We start from the raw sequence: 21,264 nt of genomic DNA, 5'->3' as shown, positions 1-21,264 counted from the left end.
CAAAGTTTTTTCCCATTTAACTTAATTTTGAGCTGCTGATCTAATTTTTTATGACAACTTTTAAATAATATTAAATCAGTTTTTTTGGAGTTTAGGGAAATTTTGTTGGCATTTAGCCAGAGGCATAGTTTTTTAAGATCATAATTAACATATTTATTGATTTTTTTTATAAACTTATTAAAATAGAGAAGGTTTGTGTCATCTGCAAAGTGTTGGACTCTACAAAATTTTAAAGCTTTAGACATTTATATAAATAATAAACAATAAAGGGCCAAGGACAGATCCCAGAGGAACACCTACTTTGATTTCGTTTAGGTCTGAGCTCATCCCACTAATGGATACTAGTTGAGTTCTATTAGTAAGGAAAGATTTGAACCAAGAGTTTGAGACTTCTCTAATACCAAAGTAGGATAGCTTATAAAGTAAAATGTCAACATCTACAGTGTCAAATGCCTTTTGAAGGTCGATAAAAATGCCACATCCAAACGTTCCTTCATCCAGAGAATCTTTTTCTGTAAGACTTAACAAAGCAAGTGATGTAGAGTAGTTTGTTCGAAAACCAAATTGTAATTCACAAATCAGTTTATTTTCATTGAAGAATTTGTATAAGCGGTTAAACATCAGCCTTTCAAGAATTTTATCAATGTTGGAGAGGAGGGAAATTGGTCTATAGTTTGATATTAATAGTTTTGAATCAGTTTTAAAAATAGGTACAACTTCGGTAGTTTTTAAGTTTTCTGGGAAAATACCACTTGAGAACGAGATATTAAAAATGTTAGAAAGAATTCTTAAGAGTTCCGTTTTTAATAGTTTTAGAATTTTAACAGGCAGACCATTTGGTCTAGAAGCTTTATTTGCATCTAAAGAGTTGATAATTTTTGAAATTTCATGTTCGTCAGTAGGTTTTATAAAGAAAGATTTTTGAAAAGGATTTGATAAGTAATATGTGAAATGATTTATGGATGAAGGAATTGTTGCGTGGACATCCTTACCAATGTTAGTAAAGTAGTTGTTGAAAGCATTAAAAATATCAAAGGGGTTTGTTATTGTTTTATTTGTATGTATGATTACATTAGGAGTCGTTTGAGAGTTACTTTTAATATTAATAATGTTTTTAATGCCTTTACAGGTTGATTTTATTTTTTTATGTTTTCAGTAAAATAATTATCATAGTATTTTTTTTTTGCTTTCTTTGAGTTTAGGAGGTTATTACGAAATTTTTTATACTCATTATGAAATATGGTTTTATTTGTTGAATTTTTAGACCTAATATATTTTTTAAAGAGATTATTTTTGTGCTTTATAGAGTGCTTGAGTTCATCTGATATCCATGGTTTAGTCTTGAATTTAATTTTGAAGGCGCATGGATATCGTGCAGTAGATTAATGTTGGAAATAGTATTCTCAAGAGACTGAGTACAATTATCAGGGTATATTTTTGGTTCTCTTTTTTGGTTCTAAACTAAGATTGTGAAAATCGTTTCTAAATGCAACTTCATTGAACCTTTTCCAGTTTTTATCCTGGATGAAGAGCTTTTTATTAGGTGGTGGTTTAAGAACATTATAAGCTATCAGAAATTGGGGAAGATGATCTGAGATTGTGGTGGGAAGATTCTCTGCTTTATATTTATTTGGTTTAACATTTGAAAAGATGTTGTCTATTAGTGTTTTGATGTTTTACAGATACGAATAGGGTGGACAATGTGAGGTAGAAAGTAATTTGAGGTGAGTGAATCTAAAAAGTCTCTAGTATATGAATCTGTGTCATACTTAAACAGACCAATGTTGAAATCCCTTAAAATGAATACAGTTTTATTTTCTTTTGTTAGGTTTTTGAGTAACGGATTAAGATAAAATGATAGGAAGTTGTCAAAAGACATTTTTGGATGCCTGTAAACACAACCAACGATAATATTTGATTTTTTTGGATTTATAATTTCAATGTTGATAGATTCTAGTTCTTTTGGTTTATAGATGTGGAGATTCTGGGTTTATAGGTGAGCCTGTTATTGATATATAATAATGCACCACCTGCATATGATTCAGATGGTGTGTGTTCATAGGAATACCCATTAAGTGTTAAGTTGCTATTTTGTAGGCTTTTTTTATTCAATCTGGTTTCCAATATACCAGTTATGTCAAAGTTTTGTTGATTGGAGTAGATTTTCAAGGTCATCAAAATGTTTTGAGAGTGATGATATATTGATATGAAAGACATTGAGGATTTGTCAGCTGCTATACATTTTAAATCCTCAACATTGGTGTAGTAACTATTTATTGAGGTTTTTCGAGTTTTGTTGCTGTTATCAATATGTGTATTAAATGTGTTGAAGATTGAGTGAAGACTCTCTATGGGAAAACCTGATACTTGATAAGTTTTGTTTATCTTAGTGTCACCATTAGTAAGATTTTCATTGTCAGTTATAGTTTCGTTATTGAAGGGAAATATACTAGCTAAGCAATTTATACAAAACCATGAACAATTTTTTGAGGAGTTTTTTAGTAATTGGTAGTCAATATCATTAAAGTAATAAGAAAGTTCTACTAAATCCATTGAAAAAGAAAACTCTGCTCTTATTCAGCTGTAGTATCTGGCAGGCTCCAGGTGAATTTTGATAAGTATTAAAGCAAAGAAAAGAAGATTGACGTCATTAGTTGCATCATATTCATCTTACAAACTATTGTTTGCATCAGGTTGCAGTTTGTGCCAAGATGGTAAAGAAAATAAAGCTATAATAATGCTGTTTTGCAAATATTAGAATATGAATTTTGGTTTGAAAAATAATTTTAAATCAAAATTTTTATATTATTATATACACAAAAAGCTTTAAGATTTCGGTTCTTTTTTTATATGGATTATGTAGTAGTTTCATGAAATATAAAAGGAGCCTTGGAACTGCATAAAAATGCTTAAAATTAGTAATTGGAAATGTGTTAAATTTTTTTAATGCATAAAATAATTTTTAATTAGACTGCCACATTAATATTAGTATAGTTTATAACATTGATGCTTTAAGAAAATTTACTTAAGCTGGTAACTATGCAAAATGAACCGTTGCCAGGCATTTCAGATGTCACCATCAACCAAGTAAAAAATCCATACCACAACATTTGTAGTATAAAAATACTCAAAGTGATAATTATGGGAGTAATCCAATGAAATTATTATCTTTTACAGTTTATATTTGATAAGGTTAATAAAATATGTAGTTGCTAAGCAATTTAGGTATCCAAAGCAACCCAATATGAAAACTAATGTCACCATTAAAACCCCAATCCTCAAATTAGTAAACAGTGCAAAAATGGTTCTAAAATCTTTTTTTATATGTTATTAGTTATGTCCAGTAAAAGTGAATTCTGGTCCGCTGTGCATTGTCTTAAGCTCTTTTACGCGGCGATTTTAATTAAACTTAATGTGCTGTTTTGACTTTTTATATGACTTGAGACTGCAAGGGAAAACTTTTAATCTTCTTTGTTTCGTCTGTAAAACATTTTTATTGGTGAAATTTAGCGTTGAGTAATTTATGAACAATCCCTTATCAAGTACATTTCACTTTTTCGTTACGTCTGTAAAACATTTAACAAGGCTTTATATCTTATTATTATTATATTAGTAAATTTAAAAAACATTTGTCCGATTTTTTTTTTAATTAAAAGTGCTAACGTAATTCCGTATAAAATATTTAAAAAGTTTAAACTTCTCAGAAATATTAATTTTCCGCTTTGCGACGCATTGTAAACACACTACATTGGGTGTTTGCTTTGGCTAAATTGGGCCGGTGTGTGCTCGTTATCAGGGTTATAATCTTAATAAAAACAGATTTTGCAAAGTAACAAATACACTTTCAAGCCGCTAGAAAAGTTTTCAAGCCAATTGCTGAACTGATTAAGGACATAACAAATAAATTATGAATACTATTTAAATATTTATACATTTAATATCATCATTACTTTGTACACCTTTGTCAAAAAAAGGAAATAAATACAAAATGAAAAAAATGTATCATTATAAATAAACTCGTCACCAAAAAATAAATATATAATACAAACACACAGCAATTTAGAATTTTTGTTATAAATACTTAAAAAAATTAATAATACGCAATAAATACTTTAAAAAAATTAATAATAACAAAAAAATTTGTAAAAATTATTTTAAAAACTTGATAAAAAAGAAATAAAGTTATTACCAAAAAAATTTACGTCAATGTTTCCTCGACATGTGTGATAAAACATTTATCTACTAAATTTTATGAAGTTTGTTTAATTTTGCCAAAATTAAACAAACTTTATAAAATCTAAATGTTTTGACCATTAGTAAATGGTTGTTTTTAAAACTTCTTTAAAACCGCTTTTTTTAAGTTAGGTCAAAAATCACTATTTACCTGGTTCAAAGTAATTACTAAACGCAACGCAAACGTCAAAAAAAAGCAGTTTTGCCCTACTTATAAAATAGACAGTAAAATTTCCATTCAGAAACTTTTAATATCATCAATTGACAAAAAAAGAGCTTTCCTGAGGATTTTTTAAATTCTTTATTTAATCATCATAATTAAGCACGTACAGTCTTTTTGCTATGTATTAAAATTATTATTTCATTTGTTAGCATGTTTTAGGTAAGAAAGAAAACGATTACGGTCTTTTTGTTTTGTACTATAAGAGAATGTATGTTAATGAAGTAAATTCCGGTCCGAAGTCATTTTTCTTTTTTTTTTCACTTACAGTCTATTTTGTAAGTAGGACAGAGTTGTTCAGTAGCGCGTGACAAAAAAGCTTTCAGTGTACTTTGAGCCTGTAAAGAAATGAAATGCAGAATGGCTATTAAATTAAAGTATAGGACAAACGATATAGCTTTTTGCGTTGTTTTATTTTCTTCTCATAATTTTTGATCATTTCTTCGTCTAAGGCATCGTTATTGATCATTTTATCAAGGCCTGTCAGTAAAAAGCTAAATTTTGAGTCGAGATCGAATGTATTATATGGTAAAGCTGGTAAAGGTTTTTGGACTGTTTCCATTATTTGCACTTCAATTGCGTTACCTTCGTTAAGATCTTTCATTTCAATGAAACCGACACGTCGATTAGTCTTAAAAAAAGATAACATGTTTTATTATACTAAAACAAATCGTAACGTAATAACACGGTAAAAATCATAAATTGAAAAATATATAACAATTTAAATAAATAGAAAAGTGCCAGTCAATTAAAATTATAAAAAAATGACAATGTCATGCTTTTAATCCTCTATTTAGAGGCATTAAATAATGGTTAATAGTAAATTAATAATAGTTTAATAATGATATAACTTAATAATTCTTACTGATGATATAACCAATAGGAATTATTAAATTATCGGTAAAAATAAAAAGTAATCTTATTCTTAGTAATAATATTTTTGCATTATAATATTTTTGCAATTTATTATTTTTTTAAAGGTTTTTTTTAAACAGTATTTGTAACTTTCATTTACTTTTCTAAACTAATTGACAAAACATTTCAATTAATTAACAAAACAGTTCATTTATTAATTAACATAACATTTTAAATGATTATCAAATTTGATTAATTAACGAAACATTTAATAAACAAAAAAATTTTAATTAACAAAACATTTCATTAAAGTGAAACAACATCTATGTAAATAATAAAACACACATGCGCAACACATCGCAAAAATAGAAAATAATTAAAATTTAGATGCTTTTTTTTCTTGTTCCATCTTTTTATTTCCTGTTCTATTTTTCATTTCTTGTTCTGTTTTTTTTTCCTGTTCTATTTTTTATTTTTTGTACTATTTTTTTATTTCTTGTTCTTTTTTTTGTTAAAAATTGAATGTGAAAAAAATATTGGAATAAAAATTGATTTACTTTTATACTTTAAAAAGGAAATTTGTGAGATGAACAAAAAAGAGACTGGAAACACATTATATTAAAAAACAAACTCTTTTTAGAAACAATTATAAATGTTTATACTTTAAGACAATGCATTCAACTTTTTTTCTTAAGTTTTTGCTTTTAATATTTTCATTTTTTAGTTGTACAAACGTGTTTATATTCTATATGTATTACAAAATCTATATATTTAAAAGTTAAAAACATTTCTTTGACATTTTTTTCAATTAACTAGTACAAATTTGGCAAGCTTAGGGAGTTGATATTTTTAATTTCAAATTTTAATTTAAAATACAAACTAAAATTATGCATTTAAAAAACAGATATTGATTTATAACTAAGATAAATTTAACAAACACTGATTTTCAAACAGTTTTATGTAGTATCTAAGCACTTTTGCCAGTAAAAGTTGTTGCATCAATTTGTCACAAGGATGTCAACTTAATTTCTGCAGATAAAACACTTAAACTTATGTTTTAAAGGCTGAGTGAAATTAAGTCATTTTAACACACTAAATAGTTTATTGCTCATCACTGAGCAAAAAACCTTGTGTTAAAAGAACATAACATTGCAAGAAGAAGTTCTTAAAAGAACATACCAAAAAGAACCTTGCAAGAAGAAGTTGTATAAAGAACATAACAGAAAGAACATTGCAAAAAAAAGTTTTCAGATTTAATTAGTTATCTGCATAATGCTCTTGAAGATAATATTAGAAACACAAACTTTATAAGTTTTAGTTTTCCTATCATATCTAAAGCAAGTCTCGATTCACAAGCAAATTCTTTACTTAAAAGTTTGTGAAGTTGAGATTAAGTTATTATTACTATTATTGTTACTATTATTCCACTAGCAACAATATTCCACTGGCAACAATATTCCACTAGCAACAATATTCCACTAGCAACAATATTCCACTAGCAACAATATTCCACTAGCAACAATATTCCACTAGCAACAATATTCCACTGGCAACAATATTCCACTAGCAACAATATTCCACTAGCAACAATATTCCACTGGCAACAATATTCCACTGGCAACAATATTCCACTAGCAACAATATTCCACTGGCAACAATATTCCACTGGCAACAATATTCCACTAGCAACAATATTCCACTAGCAACAATATTCCACTGGCAACAATATTCCACTGGCAACAATATTCCACCAGCAACAATATTCCACCAGCAACAATATTCCACCAGCAACAATATTCCACCAGCAACAATATTCCACTAGCAACAATATTCCACTAGCAACAATATTCCACTAGTAACAATATGCCACTAGCAACAATATTCCACTAGCAACAATATTCCACTAGCAACAATATTCCACTAGCAACAATATTCCACTAGCAACAATATTCCACTAGCAACAATATTCCACTAGCAACAATATTCCACTAGCAACAATATTCCACTAGCAACAATATTCCACTAGCAACAATATTCCACTAGCAACAATATTCCACTAGCAACAATATTCCACTAGCAACAATATTCCAATAGCAACAATATTCTCAAGAAAAAAATTTCCAAATCCAACTAGATGAATGAATACTTTGTATTCATTCATCATCATGTAAAAGCCATGCAACATTTTATACCAGAAATAATCTCTTCAAAAGAAAACCAATTTCTACTCTTATTAATTCATTCAAAAATAATATTAAAAGCATTTAACCAAAGATGTCAATCATGGCTAATGTAAATAAAATATTATAAAGACATAGTGAAGTTTTAGCTTCAAAATCCTCCAGGTGTGCCAATCATTATTTAAGAAATTGCATCTTGTGTTAATATTGCATATAAAAAACTCCAGGAGAAATTAAAAGAGAAAACTCCAGGAGAAATTACAGGAGAAATTGTGTACAGCAATCTAAAAGAACATGGAAATAACAAGAGAAAATGAAAATGATAAAAAAGTTAATAAAAAGTTTTACCTTAACTGATTTGTTAAATTTTTTCCATATGTGATTCAGCAAATCTAATTTTTCTGATTTTTTTCTGTTAGCACAATAAGAACTGTTATTCAGTATAGATTTAAACATGTACAATACATATGCTAACCAATAAAAACTCCACAAAAAAAACCATGCATTTCCCAAACCATATGATGAATCAGTGATTACTTTATAACCAGGTTTCCACCATCGCATAAACAAAACATAGAAATAAGCTTTTGGAAAAGTTGCAAACTGACTGCAATCAAACAGCTGAAACATTTTATCAAAATTAAATTTTCTAATTCAATTAATTAAAAATAACGAAATGATTTTAAAACCAACTGAATATATAAATGCTAAATAAAAATACCTTTATCAATTCAATTCCTGAAATAATGCATATATACTTACCAGCATTGCTACTCCAGTAAAAATTAAAGATACAAGAGTGTGGATTAAAGAAAAATAAACCAGTTCTTTAGCAGCTGAAGAAAGTGACTGAGAGCAATAAAGATAACTACTAAAGAGTTGAAATAAACGAACATTCTAAAAAGAAAGTTTATATAAATGAACATTCTAAAATGAAAGTTTATATAAACGAACATTCTAAAATGAAAGTTTATATAAAGGAACATTCCAAAAAGAAAGTTTATATAAACGAACACACTTAAAAGAAAGTTTATATAAGAAAAACATATAGTAAACAAGCTTTAAAAGTTATTATCTAATATTCAACAATTATTGTAATTTTATTTGCTGAAATACTTTAAAAGATTTTTTTATTTTTTGAAATAGTATTAGAAACTACTCAAATACTATAAGTAAATAAAATAAGTCATTTTATTATATAAAACACAATTAAGGTTTTATATAACATTGTTATATAAAAAGAAGCAGCCTTAGCAGATGCTAATTTTGCAGTTGATTTTATATATGGTTTCCTTGAGAGGAATTTTGAGTAAAATAATTAATAAAAAAGCCCAAACCCAACAGACACCGGGTAGCTTTATTTTTTAATGTAATATGTTTTATGAAAATTTTTATAACTTATAATTTACTTTAATTTTATGTTATAATTCATTACATTTGTATAAACTATTTCTACATTATTTTTTCAACCTAATAAAGAAAACACATTAAAACAATTTTTCCATGAGTTTATTAAATTAACAAATGAAAAATATGTATAATTTTTTTTTTATTAATTTATTTTTCTGTTTAAATTACAACAAAGATAATACAGAAATACCTGGCCAGAACAAGAAGATGACATCTTATCAATGAGCCCTGTTACACAGGTGGTTTTTTAAATGTTTCAAAAATTTAAATAGATAATAAATAATAAATAAAGTAACAAATTTAGCAGAATAATTGGGCCAATAATTTAGCAGAATAATTGGACCAATAATTTAGCAGAATAATTGGGCCAATAATTTAGCAGAATAATTGGGCCAATAATTTAGCAGAATAATTGGGCCAATAATTTAAGTGTCCTCAAATTTCTTGTTAAGTGATTAAATGAATAAACTTTTTTTTATAAAACTAAAAATTTATGTATATTACATTAAAACTTATATATATTACATTAAAATTTATTTATATTGCATCAAAATTTATGTGCATTACATTAAAATTTATGCATGTTACATTAAGTATATGAACAAAAAATTTTCTTTTAAAAGAAATGTTTTTAACTGATTTTGTTAAATTTAGAGTTCTCTTTTTATTGAAATGTTTTCAGTTAAAGGTATTTTAATTATAAAGATTAATATAACTAGATAAAGTAGTAGATAAAGTAGTATAGTTATAATATATATACCAGATAAAGTATTAATGCAAAATAAAACAATTTTTATCTAAATTCAAGGGCAATTTTATCTGCATAAAGGGTTGTTTGAGAAATATTTTCTTATATGACATATAAAGTTAGAGTAGCGCTTATAGGGTAATATTTTATGTGAAGATGAGTTCTAATCTCAAACAAATAAATTTGTTGATATTGTAAATTTTTATAGTACCATGTTTACATCCCCAACCTTTCAATTAACATTAAAATATCTAAAAACTGTATCTTGTTTTTTCAATGTAAAACATGAGGACCATAAATTTGAATTATTCCTTCGAAATACTAACCATTGAAATAATGTTTTGTCTTTCATATTCATAATGAATACTAGAAAAATTCTAAATTTTGATTATAGAAGATTTCCAATAAATAAATAAGTAGAATTACATGTTTAAAAATTTATCAGTCCTAGTAATGTTTGACTTATTTGTAAAAGTAATGTTTGACTTGTTTGTAAAAAAAATTATTTCAGTGTGTACACTTTTGTTTCAAAAACTTTAGGAAGATGCGAAAATATCCATGATTTTCTGAAAATATTTAAAATATCTAAAATTTGCATGTAAGTTCAATAACTCTAGTAAAATGAATATAAGCAAGTGTGCAAATTCTAAAATAAAATGAACATAAACAAGTATAAGCTAATTGGTCACACAAAAAAGGAGTCATGCAGGACAAAACAGTTTCCTTGTAAAAAAGAGATATTTAGTTGAGTATCTCCAGATCTGTGAATGAGCTCTAATTATTTGTGGTTTTTATAAACAACATGAAAAACATTTTTAAAAACAAATCACTTTTACACTGATAGTATAAGAATATACAAAGACCTTACTAATAATAAAGAGAAGACTGATCAAATGATAATTAGATGTTAAAATGTTCTCCAGTGTTTTTAAAAATTGAAACCACAGATTTTCCATTTTCCAGCAGGCAGGAAAACAAAATTCAGTCAAGCATTTATTAAACAGTTTAGAGAGAATTAAAGAGAGTTCTGGAGAACACTTTTGTGAGAACTTTTCTGGAGAACACTCTGACAGAACTCTGACAGGAATTTTTTCTGGACCACAAGCAGTAGAAGAGTTTAACTGAAATGAGTTTAGCAATGGAAACTGGAGTGATTTGAATGTCTAACAAGAATGACAGGAAGAGAATGACTGGTTAAGATTCATGAATTAGAAGAAAAGTTCTTTGCAAATAGTTCTGCCTCATCTTTGGTTGAGGTAATAAAATCAGTCCCATGAACGAGAGATGGAATGTTAAATTACCTTTATTATTAGTTTTGGAAAAGTTCATGATAAGTTTTATTTCGATCATGGTGAGATTTAAAATGTATTATACAAGATATTTGAGTAAAATTTAGCAAAGCAACATTAGAAAAGAGAAACAACTTGAGGTTGAGCAGCTTTGCTTTTAATGAATAGTCCTTGAAGTCTTGCAGTTCATTGGAATGACACAATAAGGATTTTTTTGGTTTGCTAGTTTTATAACCGTTATTAACCCATTTGTATTATAAAAATTAATTTTCCTCATGAGCAATTTCATTATGTGCATAATTCACTTTCTGAATACATGAATGACCTGGAAAGTAGATTTTTAGGACAGTGATACACGGAATTTTAGGATGGTAGTACATGGATTATTAGAATGGTAATTCATTGATTTTTAGGATGGTATTACACAAATTTTTTTATTAACTCAATATTTTCGTTTATGCATTTTTACACAACAATGTGACTCAATAAAATGTGAAATAATGCTGAAAATGATTTTATGTGAATCTTGTCTTTTTGAAAAAAATTAAGAGAAACACTCTGTGTAGTCATCAGTTCCTTCAATTTCATTTATCTTCATTGTTTTACGTATAGTTTTTTCTTCGCCTAGCAGTGGTTGTATAAGCAAAGAAATGTATAAGTAAAGAAATGTGTATATATATATATATATATATATATATATATATATATATATATATATATATATATATATACATATATACATATATATATAGACACAAACATAAAGAGATCTATGTCATTCGGCGCGATATATATAAGCTATTTTATATATAAATATATATATGTGTGTGTGTGCATGTGCATGTGTGTGTGTGTGTGTGTATGTATGTATGCATATAAAATTTGTATATATATCTATACACTCACATACATTTATTTGAATTTTAAACTCAATTTTACTTACTATATCAATTATATCAATTATATCCTTTTAAAAAACAATAGCTAAAAAAATAATCACCCGAATAATCACAAGAAATCCAAGGAAACCAATTACATAGATAACAGTGTTGTTTAAAATAGCAGACGTGTAGCTGTTCAAACTACAAGAGACTTTATCTCTTTTATTTCGATGATACAAAACATATACAATATGCATAACTACAACAGTTATTGCCATATTTATAAAAAAAATCATTAAAGCAGTGTGCATGTTCCAGAAACTTTTCAGCATTCTCCATCCAATATGATAACTTTTTTTGGCTTTCTTTGAAAAAATTATTAGCATGACTATAAACAACAAAACTAAACAAAATATTATAAAATAATCTGAGGTCTTATCAAAGAAATTAGTGCGATAGTAGATAATATCAAATGCGACTTTATCGTAACCAGGAGACATAAAGTAATTAAGATTAATGTAAACGCAATCTGATGATCTTGAATTAGCAAAAATGACTTCAAGTTTTACAGAAGTTTCAAATGTATCATACCACTTTATAGATTTTAATAAACTAATAGACTTTGTTATTAATGATGAATTAGTTAAATCCATTTTCCATTTGTGACTTACTTGGGCAAAATTTGTTACATTTTCTTTGTTAACAAAAGTAGTAAGGTTAGAAACCATATGACATTTTGTTGTATTTCCAAGTACTGCATATATTGGATTAAAACATCCTCCGGTAAAACAACCATTTATTACAACTAATGGATGAGAAGCTATCAACCAAGTTTTGTTTGGTTGCATGTAGAGAAAAGGGATCCAAGAGTTTTCAAACCATGACCAATAACTGCGCATGCTAAATAAAAATAGTAAATATTTATTTATTATATTGCTGATGCAACACAACTAGGTTGCTATGTGATATAATATAATTCATGACAATCATAGATAAAAATTGATAGGAAAAAAATATTCAATCCAATGTATTCAATTTTCATTTTTAAAAAATTGATCAGTATGGGCCTCGGCGGGAAGTGAGAGCTTTAGCTCTTGCTTACACTCCCCTAAAACGGTTACGGGAGTAATTTATGGCTCTCGCAAAAGTGTCTCGCAAAAATTTTCTCTCAAAAATATAATAATCATTGTAACTAAAATAAATAATAACAAAAAATAATGATAAAAAATTTATATTAATTCTTAAAATGCCTTCATTCTATTACAATAAGAAAATATAAAACTTTTTTTATAAGCAGTAAAAACAACACTCATCTAAAGAATTTTTTCAATAAATGGCACTTGTTATGTAAAAATTCTTGTAATATTAATGTAACAAATAATGCTTGACTTGGCGCAACAAATCTACGAACGTGCGAACTTTTGTGAAAAAAAAGACAGAAAAATGAACATCACATTTCTATATTTTTGTATATGCAAACGTTGGGGTTGCTTAAAATTTTTAAAAACACATGCATTACTTCAGCAATTTTTTTTTCAAATACTTATTTGATTGATAGTTTTTTATTTATTATAAGAAACACATATTTATAATAAAAAACAGTTAATTACTAAAATTTAAAACACATTTTAAAGATTTTAAAAGAAACTGTTCTTAAACATGATCATTTCTTTCAATAGTGTTACTAATAAATAAAAAAGTATGCTACCAAAGAAAATAATTATGTTTTAGCATGGTTTTTGCATGTTTTAGCATGCGTTACTAAGTTAAGTATGCAAAAATTTACTTAAAAGGAATACATTTGCAATTACTTTAAAAGAAACCATAACATTACAATTGCTTTTTTCTATAGCGTGCTTTTTTTTTTAAATTTTCTTATTTTTCTTAAAGTGAAGCAATGTTTATTTCCATATTAAAAACACTTAAAATGTTTGAAAAGATCTTGTAAGTTTTGCTGAAATATATATAATCTAATAGAATATATAGAATTAATATGTTTATTATGATTTTTATTTTTTATTGTGCATTTAACAACGCTAATAATATGATATTTTTATTAACTTATTATTAAATACTTAATATGATATTTAAAAAGTTTTAAAAAAGTCAAAACAACTTTTATTTTACTTTAAGCTCCTTTTATTTCTTCAAGTTTTTTTAATTTGAAAATTTAGCAAACTAAATTGAGAAAAATTCATTATTTAGTATCAACAGATAACAATTTACAATTGGTAGGTCATTGCATATTAATTATAATTAATTTGCACACAATTTGCAAATGCGTAAAAAATTGTTTTGAAGAAATAAAAATTAAATTCAATAAGCATTATTGATATATCTAATAACTTAACTAGAACAAAAATTTATTATTAATTACAATTAATAATAAATTATAATTATTATTACAAAAATTAATTATTTGAAGAAATAAAAAATAAATTCAATAAGCATCATTGATATATCTAATAACTTATTAATTAGAACAAAAATTTATTATTAATAACAATTAATAATAAATTATAATTATTATTACAAAAATTAATTATTTGAAAATAAAACTTCCTTAAATGATATAGATCTCTTTAATTAGACTTATATGACATATATCTCTTAAATTAGATGTTCGTCATTAAATAAAGATAGAAACATCAACATTCATTTAAAAAAAAATGATTTGTTGCGTCCTGGGCTTGTAAAAAGTATAAAACCAAAATTTTGTATTTAATAACCAAGTTTTTTAATGAATAAACAGCTCGCACAAAAACCAAAAGCTCTCCTAAAAAGCTGTTTAAGCCGCTCTCACACTTATTTACTCCCGCTGAGGCCTGATATATGATATATAATATAAAAAATTGTTCAGTATAATATGTTATATATAATTTAAATGTTTAATCACCTATTAACAGTTTCTATACTAGCTGGTGAATTCCAGGTGTTTTGAAAAAACTTTGATGTTGTGTAAGATGAAGAATCTGGAAGTATTAACCAACAAATACTCATTACTGTCCACATAAGAATTGCTTGAGATAAAAATAACTTAGCCAACTGGCGAATTTTTTTGTCTTTTAAACCAAAGCGCTGAGCAATTTCTAATGAATATCCAGTTAAGGGTAATACAGTGTTTGTTCCAATACTTTTTTCAGATAAATCGTTGCTAAAGTAAATTGATTTAAACTATATTTAAAACAAAGTTTCCCCATAATATATATATATATATATCAGGGTGTTAGCTAGCCCAATGGTGCCGCGTATAACGTGGAATTCCCAATGGGTTTAAAATTCCCAAAAGTCAATGACTTTTTTTTTTTTGGAGTGTTTTTTTGAGTTTTTCAGGACCTTTTCTAGAAAACTCCCAAAATTTTCTAAAACAACAACAAAAAAAATTCCCAATATAGCAAAAACGCGGTATAAAATTTATTTCTGGCTAACGCCCTGTATATATATATAAACAATTTTAAAATGTATTCTACAAAATAGAGTGCTGTTCTTAAAAGAACAGAGCAATAAATAAGTAGAAAATATCTTGACAAAAATTTTGTGTTTCATCAAGAAAGACTCATCAGATTTCTGATGAGTCTTTTTTGATGAAATTCAGTGTTTTTGTTATGTGATTTCTTATATATATATATATATATATATATATATATATATATATATATATATATATATATATATATATATATATATATATATATATATACATATACATATACATATACATATACATATATATATATATATATATATATATATATATATATATATATATATATATATATATATATATATATATACATATATATATATATATATATATATATATATATATACATATATATATATATATACATATATATATATATATATATACATATATATATATATATATATATATATATATATATATATATATATAATGTGCTTCCAGATAGTATTAGCGCACTCGTAATTTTTTTATTATAGACAACTTCAAATCAGTATAAATTGTAAAGTAATTTTAATTTTGAACTAGTTTTTTTTTTAAATGAAAGGTAAAACCAATTAAATTTAATTATAATGTCAAATATTGTCAACCTGCTTGTTTATTTTATGAGTTAATTAGAAGTTTAATGATTACTCTGAAAAATGTCTGAAATAAAGTGTGCAAAAGTATTAGCGCACTCATTTAAAATGTATTAGCACAGTCGTTTAATTCATTTGAGAAAAACTTTTTTGGTTAATTTTTGTTAAAAACTCTCTGCTGATTAATAATAGTCAATAAAAAATGTAAGAACAATAAATTGAAGTGGCGGAAATATCATTTGAAATACAGTTAGTTAATACTTCAAAATTAAAACCAACAAAAATATGGGTTTAAGGAGCATAACAATTGAAACAATGTGGCAAGTTGTTGGCCTGAACAAAAGTTGTCTAAGCAATCAAGAAATCGGACATCAACTTGAAATCAGTGAATACAGCGTTAGAACAACGCTCAAAAACTATAATGAGTTTGGAACAGTCAAAGACAAAAGTCGCTCTGGTCGTTCCAAAAAAATGTCAGAAAGGGACGAAAATAAAGCAATTATGCTTGCTAGACGCAACCCAAACATAAACATAGCCGAAATTGCCTCAGACCTGAATACAGCGTTGGGTGTCTATCAAGTAAGCCGATCAACAATTAGCAAGCTTTTGAAGAAAAAACTTCTCAAATCATACCTTGCAACAAAGAAGCCACTATTAAGTATCAAAGACCGTCACAAACAAAGAAAATGGTGCAAAGAGAGAGCTGCATGGACTGTAGAGCAATGGAGAAAGGTAATTTTCTCGGACAAGTCAAAATTTGAACTTATTAATCGCAAGAAAAAGGTTGTCATGAGGAGATACAAAACGAAAAATATAATCCTCGTTTTTTTATGTCAAGAGTTCAAAGAGGAGGAGGTTCAATTAGCATTTGGGGCTGCATTGCTGGATCTAGCAATGGACTAACGCATCTTTACACTGATCGCCTTAATATACATTGATATAGAGAGATATTAGAAGGTTATTTAAAGCCATCAATGGGCGTTTTCAAGGCAAACTCCACCTGGCAATTTCAACAAGATAACGCTCCTTGCCACACAGCACGCTCAATAAAGCAATACATGGAAAAAAAATGGTTTAATCTAATGCCTTGGCCCGCTCACCTGATTTAAATCCTATTGAGAATCTTTGGAGTTGGATGGACTGCAAATTACAAAAAAGCAAGCCACTAACTTGGTGCAGTTCAAAATGCAGATGCAAGAGTTGTGGAATACCCTGCCACAAGAATTAATCAGAAAACTTATAGATTCTATGCCGCGCAGAGTCTTAGCATGCCTTAAAAACAAAGGTGGTCACATAAAATATTAAACTTTCTTACCATCTTTGAAAAACTATAAGTGCGCTAATACTTTTGCACACTCTTTTAATATTGTTTTTATCACTCTTGTTGTATTCTAATTAAGTTCAAGATAATAATAAAGAAATATCCTTTATATATTTGACAATTAGTATTTCTGCTTTATTTTATGAATAAGTTAAAAAAAAATTATCAATCAGCCTTTTATTGCTTTCGAATTACACTCATTTGAAGTTCCCTTAGGTAAAAAAAATATGAGTGCGCTAATACTTTCTGGAAGCACTGTATATATATATATATAATGTGTGTGTATATATATATATATATATATATATATATATATATATATATATATATATATGTATATATATATATATATATATATATATATATATATATATATATATATATATAAATATATGTATATATATATATATATATATATATATATATATATTTATATATATATAAATAAATAAATTGATTTTAATAAAAAAGGCAGCGTATAACTATTTTTTTAAATATATTTTAAATATAATAATGTATTTACGATATTTCGTTGACCTATTGTGGTCAGTGCCATCAGGTAATGAAAAAAACGTTACAAAACAACATAAAACCAACCGTTTAAAAAAGAAGACATTAAAAAGCATAAAATATAAAAATCCGAGTTTTACCTAATTCAGCTCCAATTAGTTTATCGTTGATGGTAGTCATGGCTGAAGCATTTTTGCAAAATACAGAAAAAAGAGCCCTTAATATAGCCTTTGTTAATTCATTCCAACCAATAACTTGCAAAAGATATGTAGACAATACCCATGCTCGCTTCGATTTAAAAGAAAAACAAGAACTGTTCCTTAAAACTTTAAATAAACAAAACCTCTCCATAAAATATACTGTTGAACTTAAAAATGGAAGAAAACAGCTTAACTTTTTAGATATATCTATTACAAATACAATGAATGGGTTTTATGAATTTCAAATATACCGTAAGGATGCGATGACCAATGTTCAAATAAAACCAAACTCTAACATCAACCCAAGCATAATTACTGGTGTCTTCAATGGGTTTTTTAGTAGAGCAAAACAAATCTGCTCCCAAAAACACCTCTCACAAGAAATTGATTTCCTCATTTTTAGCACATTTTTAGAAAACGTCTATAACAAAAGTAATCTTATTAAAATAACCAAAAACTATTTAGATTGTGTTTCAAAAAATACTACATCTAAACAATCAAATAAGCAGTTTGTTAAACTACCTTGGATACCTATTATTGGCCCTAAATTCCGAAGAGAGTTTAAAAAACAAAACATCAGAGTTATATTTACTTCACCTACCAATTTAAATAACATGCTATACAACAACAAAACAAAACTACCAACTGAACTCGAATCCGGGTGTTTACGAGCTTAAATCCTCATGCAGAAGTATATATATTGGTGAGACCAAAAAGAAAATCATTTCAAGAAGTGCAAAACACCAAAGAGCCTGTGAAAATCAAAAATGGTCAAGTTCAGGAACCACAGAACATTCTAGAACATGTTGTGGTACTTTTGATTGGCTGAATCCTAAAACCTTGGCAGTCATTCCAGAATACAGGATAAGAAAAGTTAGAGAATCTTTGGAGATAAATAAAGCAAGAATTTGACACGAGATAGGTATTGGGCAAACTGTTCTAAATAGTGATGACGGGGATAGTGTGAAAACAAAAACTTGGGGACCAATTTTGACAAAAATTTAACTGACATCACTATTATATTATTTGATTGGTTTTTATATCTTATGCTTTTTAATGTCTTCTTTTTTAAACGGTTGATTTTATGTTGTTTTGTAACGTTTTTTTCATTACCTGATGACGCTGACCACAATAGGTCAGCGTCATCAGGTAATAAAACAATCAATTTAGGAAATATCGTAAATATATTATTATATCTAAAATATATTTAAAAAAATAGTTATACGCTACTTTTTTTATTAAAATCAATTTATTTATAAACATATCATATAACAAGATATGACTTTTAAAGATATATATATATATATATATATATATATATATATATATATATATATATATATATACATATATATATATATAAATATATATATATATATATATATATATATATATATATATATATATATATATATTTATATTATAGTTTAAACATTAAGATACAATAGCTGCTACACAAGTAAATTTTCAAGAAAACATCTTCTAATTAGAAATAGCTTTTGTTAAGATGGAAGTTCATTTCAATGTAAGACTCAAGATTTAACAACATTTGTAGAAAACTTCCAATCAACACTGTTTTAAGTTTTAAAAAGCTGGTAAAATGAAATTATAATAAAAAAATTTATTCATCCATCTAACAAAAATCTAGCAGAAACTATGTTTTGGATATAACAATCAAGCATATGCTTGACTTCTCTACATGCAGTTGCAAAATCCAAGTCTTAACTAAGATTTTATTTATATCATTGTCAACAAATATTATTAAACAATATACAAAACAGGGGGAATACTATACATATCAAAATATTTTGTTACTACCTAAAGGTCATTGGCAAAGTGTATAGGTACAACACAAGCATGTCTAGACTCTTAATTCAGAAAAAAACTATGAAGCCAAGTTGTCATTAAAAAAACGGCATAGGTACAACACAAGTGTATCTGGACTCTTAATTCGGAAAAAAACTATGAAACTATGTTATCATTGAAAAAGTGGCATAGATTAAGTAAAAATTTTTTATGTGAATTTCTAAATTGTATTAAAGTTAAGTTATACCCAGTATTTTATAATCAAGAACTGATTATATACAAAGTTTTATGAATTTATTATTAAGAGGTACATAGATGTGAATATCTAGATATCTAAATATATTATCTCAATTATTTACTAACTTTTGAACAAGACAAGTTTGATCAGTTTGTTTCAAACTTGCGCTCCTTGTAAATAACTTGTTGCACAGGATTAGACATGGTATAAGCGGACATCTAAATAAACTTCAATAATCAAAATGATCAGTTTAACTAAATGATTATCTTCTACTGGAAATTCCTGAATGTGATTAAAATTTTGAACATATAATTAACTTTGAAGATTAAATTTCATAAAAAGTTGTAGCTATATAATTTTTGATCTGGAATACTATGCTTGATAAATTAAAAAAAAATTACTATGACAAATTACTATGACATATTTTAATAGACAAAGAAGACCATCTCTTATTTTCTGACCAAGTAAAGATTGTAAATTATCATCAGTTGGAGATGCAGTACATGCCTAACATTTAATAGATCTTTTTAATTTTCTATTAATAAATGCAATAATATTAATAACATTTTTATTAATAAAATTTGTCTACTTAAAAGTTAAAAATGCGAAATATATTTTGCTTCGTAAAGAAAAACTTAAGCTTAGAGCTACTTTGTTAACTAATAGCCAATCAAAAGTTAAGTTATTGTGAACTTACCAAAACAACACAAATTATGAAAAATGTCTTTCTTAAATATAGTTAGAAACAATTTACTTAGAAAAAAGATTAGTGTTTATGAAGTTGTTAGTAAACCCATGCTGATGGCCAGAGATTGCCTCACAAGATTAAGGTGATGTAAAGCGAGAATTAGCTGTCTTTGGAAAAGTGAAAGCAAGCAAATTTCAGTGGTGAAAGTACCTTTGAACTAATAAATAGAAAAACCAAACTTTTTTTAAAAAGATTTAAATATAAAAAGTATAGTAATTGGTTGGCTGTACTAAGATTGCCAGGTTGCAAGGTGACAGTGAGAGGGATGGTATATTGCTTTAGATTTAATGGAGTAGATGCATGTAACATTTAAACAGGCTGAATCAAGAAAAGAAACACCTAAACAGAACTGTACGGTACAGATCGGCATAGTTTTATCAGTAGAATTGATAATTAATTTTAGAAAATGGTAACTATTTCAACAAGACATGTGCCTCTAGGCACACATTTCAGACAATCAAAGTATGGATGAAAGAAAACAAAGTAGATTTATTAATTTATTATAGCGCCTAGCTCTAGTTTAGCAAGGTTTTGTAGTTTTTCGGTAAAAAAGAAAAAGAAAA

General features: G+C 26.5%; 1 protein-coding gene across 2 annotated transcripts in view; it reads right to left on the bottom strand.

Moving 5' to 3' along the window:
• Window positions 1-3,917: 3,917 nt before the first annotated feature.
• The window catches only part of LOC101241823 (uncharacterized), a 130,481-nt gene continuing 113,134 nt past the window's right edge, over window positions 3,918-21,264 (bottom strand). For both annotated transcript variants that reach the window (XM_065803668.1, XM_065803669.1), the window contains 5 exons: window positions 14,713-14,970; window positions 11,936-12,716; window positions 8,251-8,385; window positions 7,837-8,109; window positions 3,918-5,084 (listed from right to left, as the gene is read on the bottom strand). In XM_065803668.1, coding sequence (XP_065659740.1) covers window positions 4,821-5,084; window positions 7,837-8,109; window positions 8,251-8,385; window positions 11,936-12,716; window positions 14,713-14,970 — 1,711 coding nt within the window. In that variant the 3' untranslated portion in view covers window positions 3,918-4,820. The remainder of the gene's footprint in view (window positions 5,085-7,836; window positions 8,110-8,250; window positions 8,386-11,935; window positions 12,717-14,712; window positions 14,971-21,264) is intronic.

This window comes from Hydra vulgaris, chromosome 08 (genome assembly GCF_038396675.1).
Source record: "Hydra vulgaris chromosome 08, alternate assembly HydraT2T_AEP".
Classification (NCBI taxonomy): Eukaryota; Metazoa; Cnidaria; class Hydrozoa; order Anthoathecata; family Hydridae; genus Hydra; species Hydra vulgaris.
This window is presented reverse-complemented; position numbering and strand designations above follow the sequence as displayed.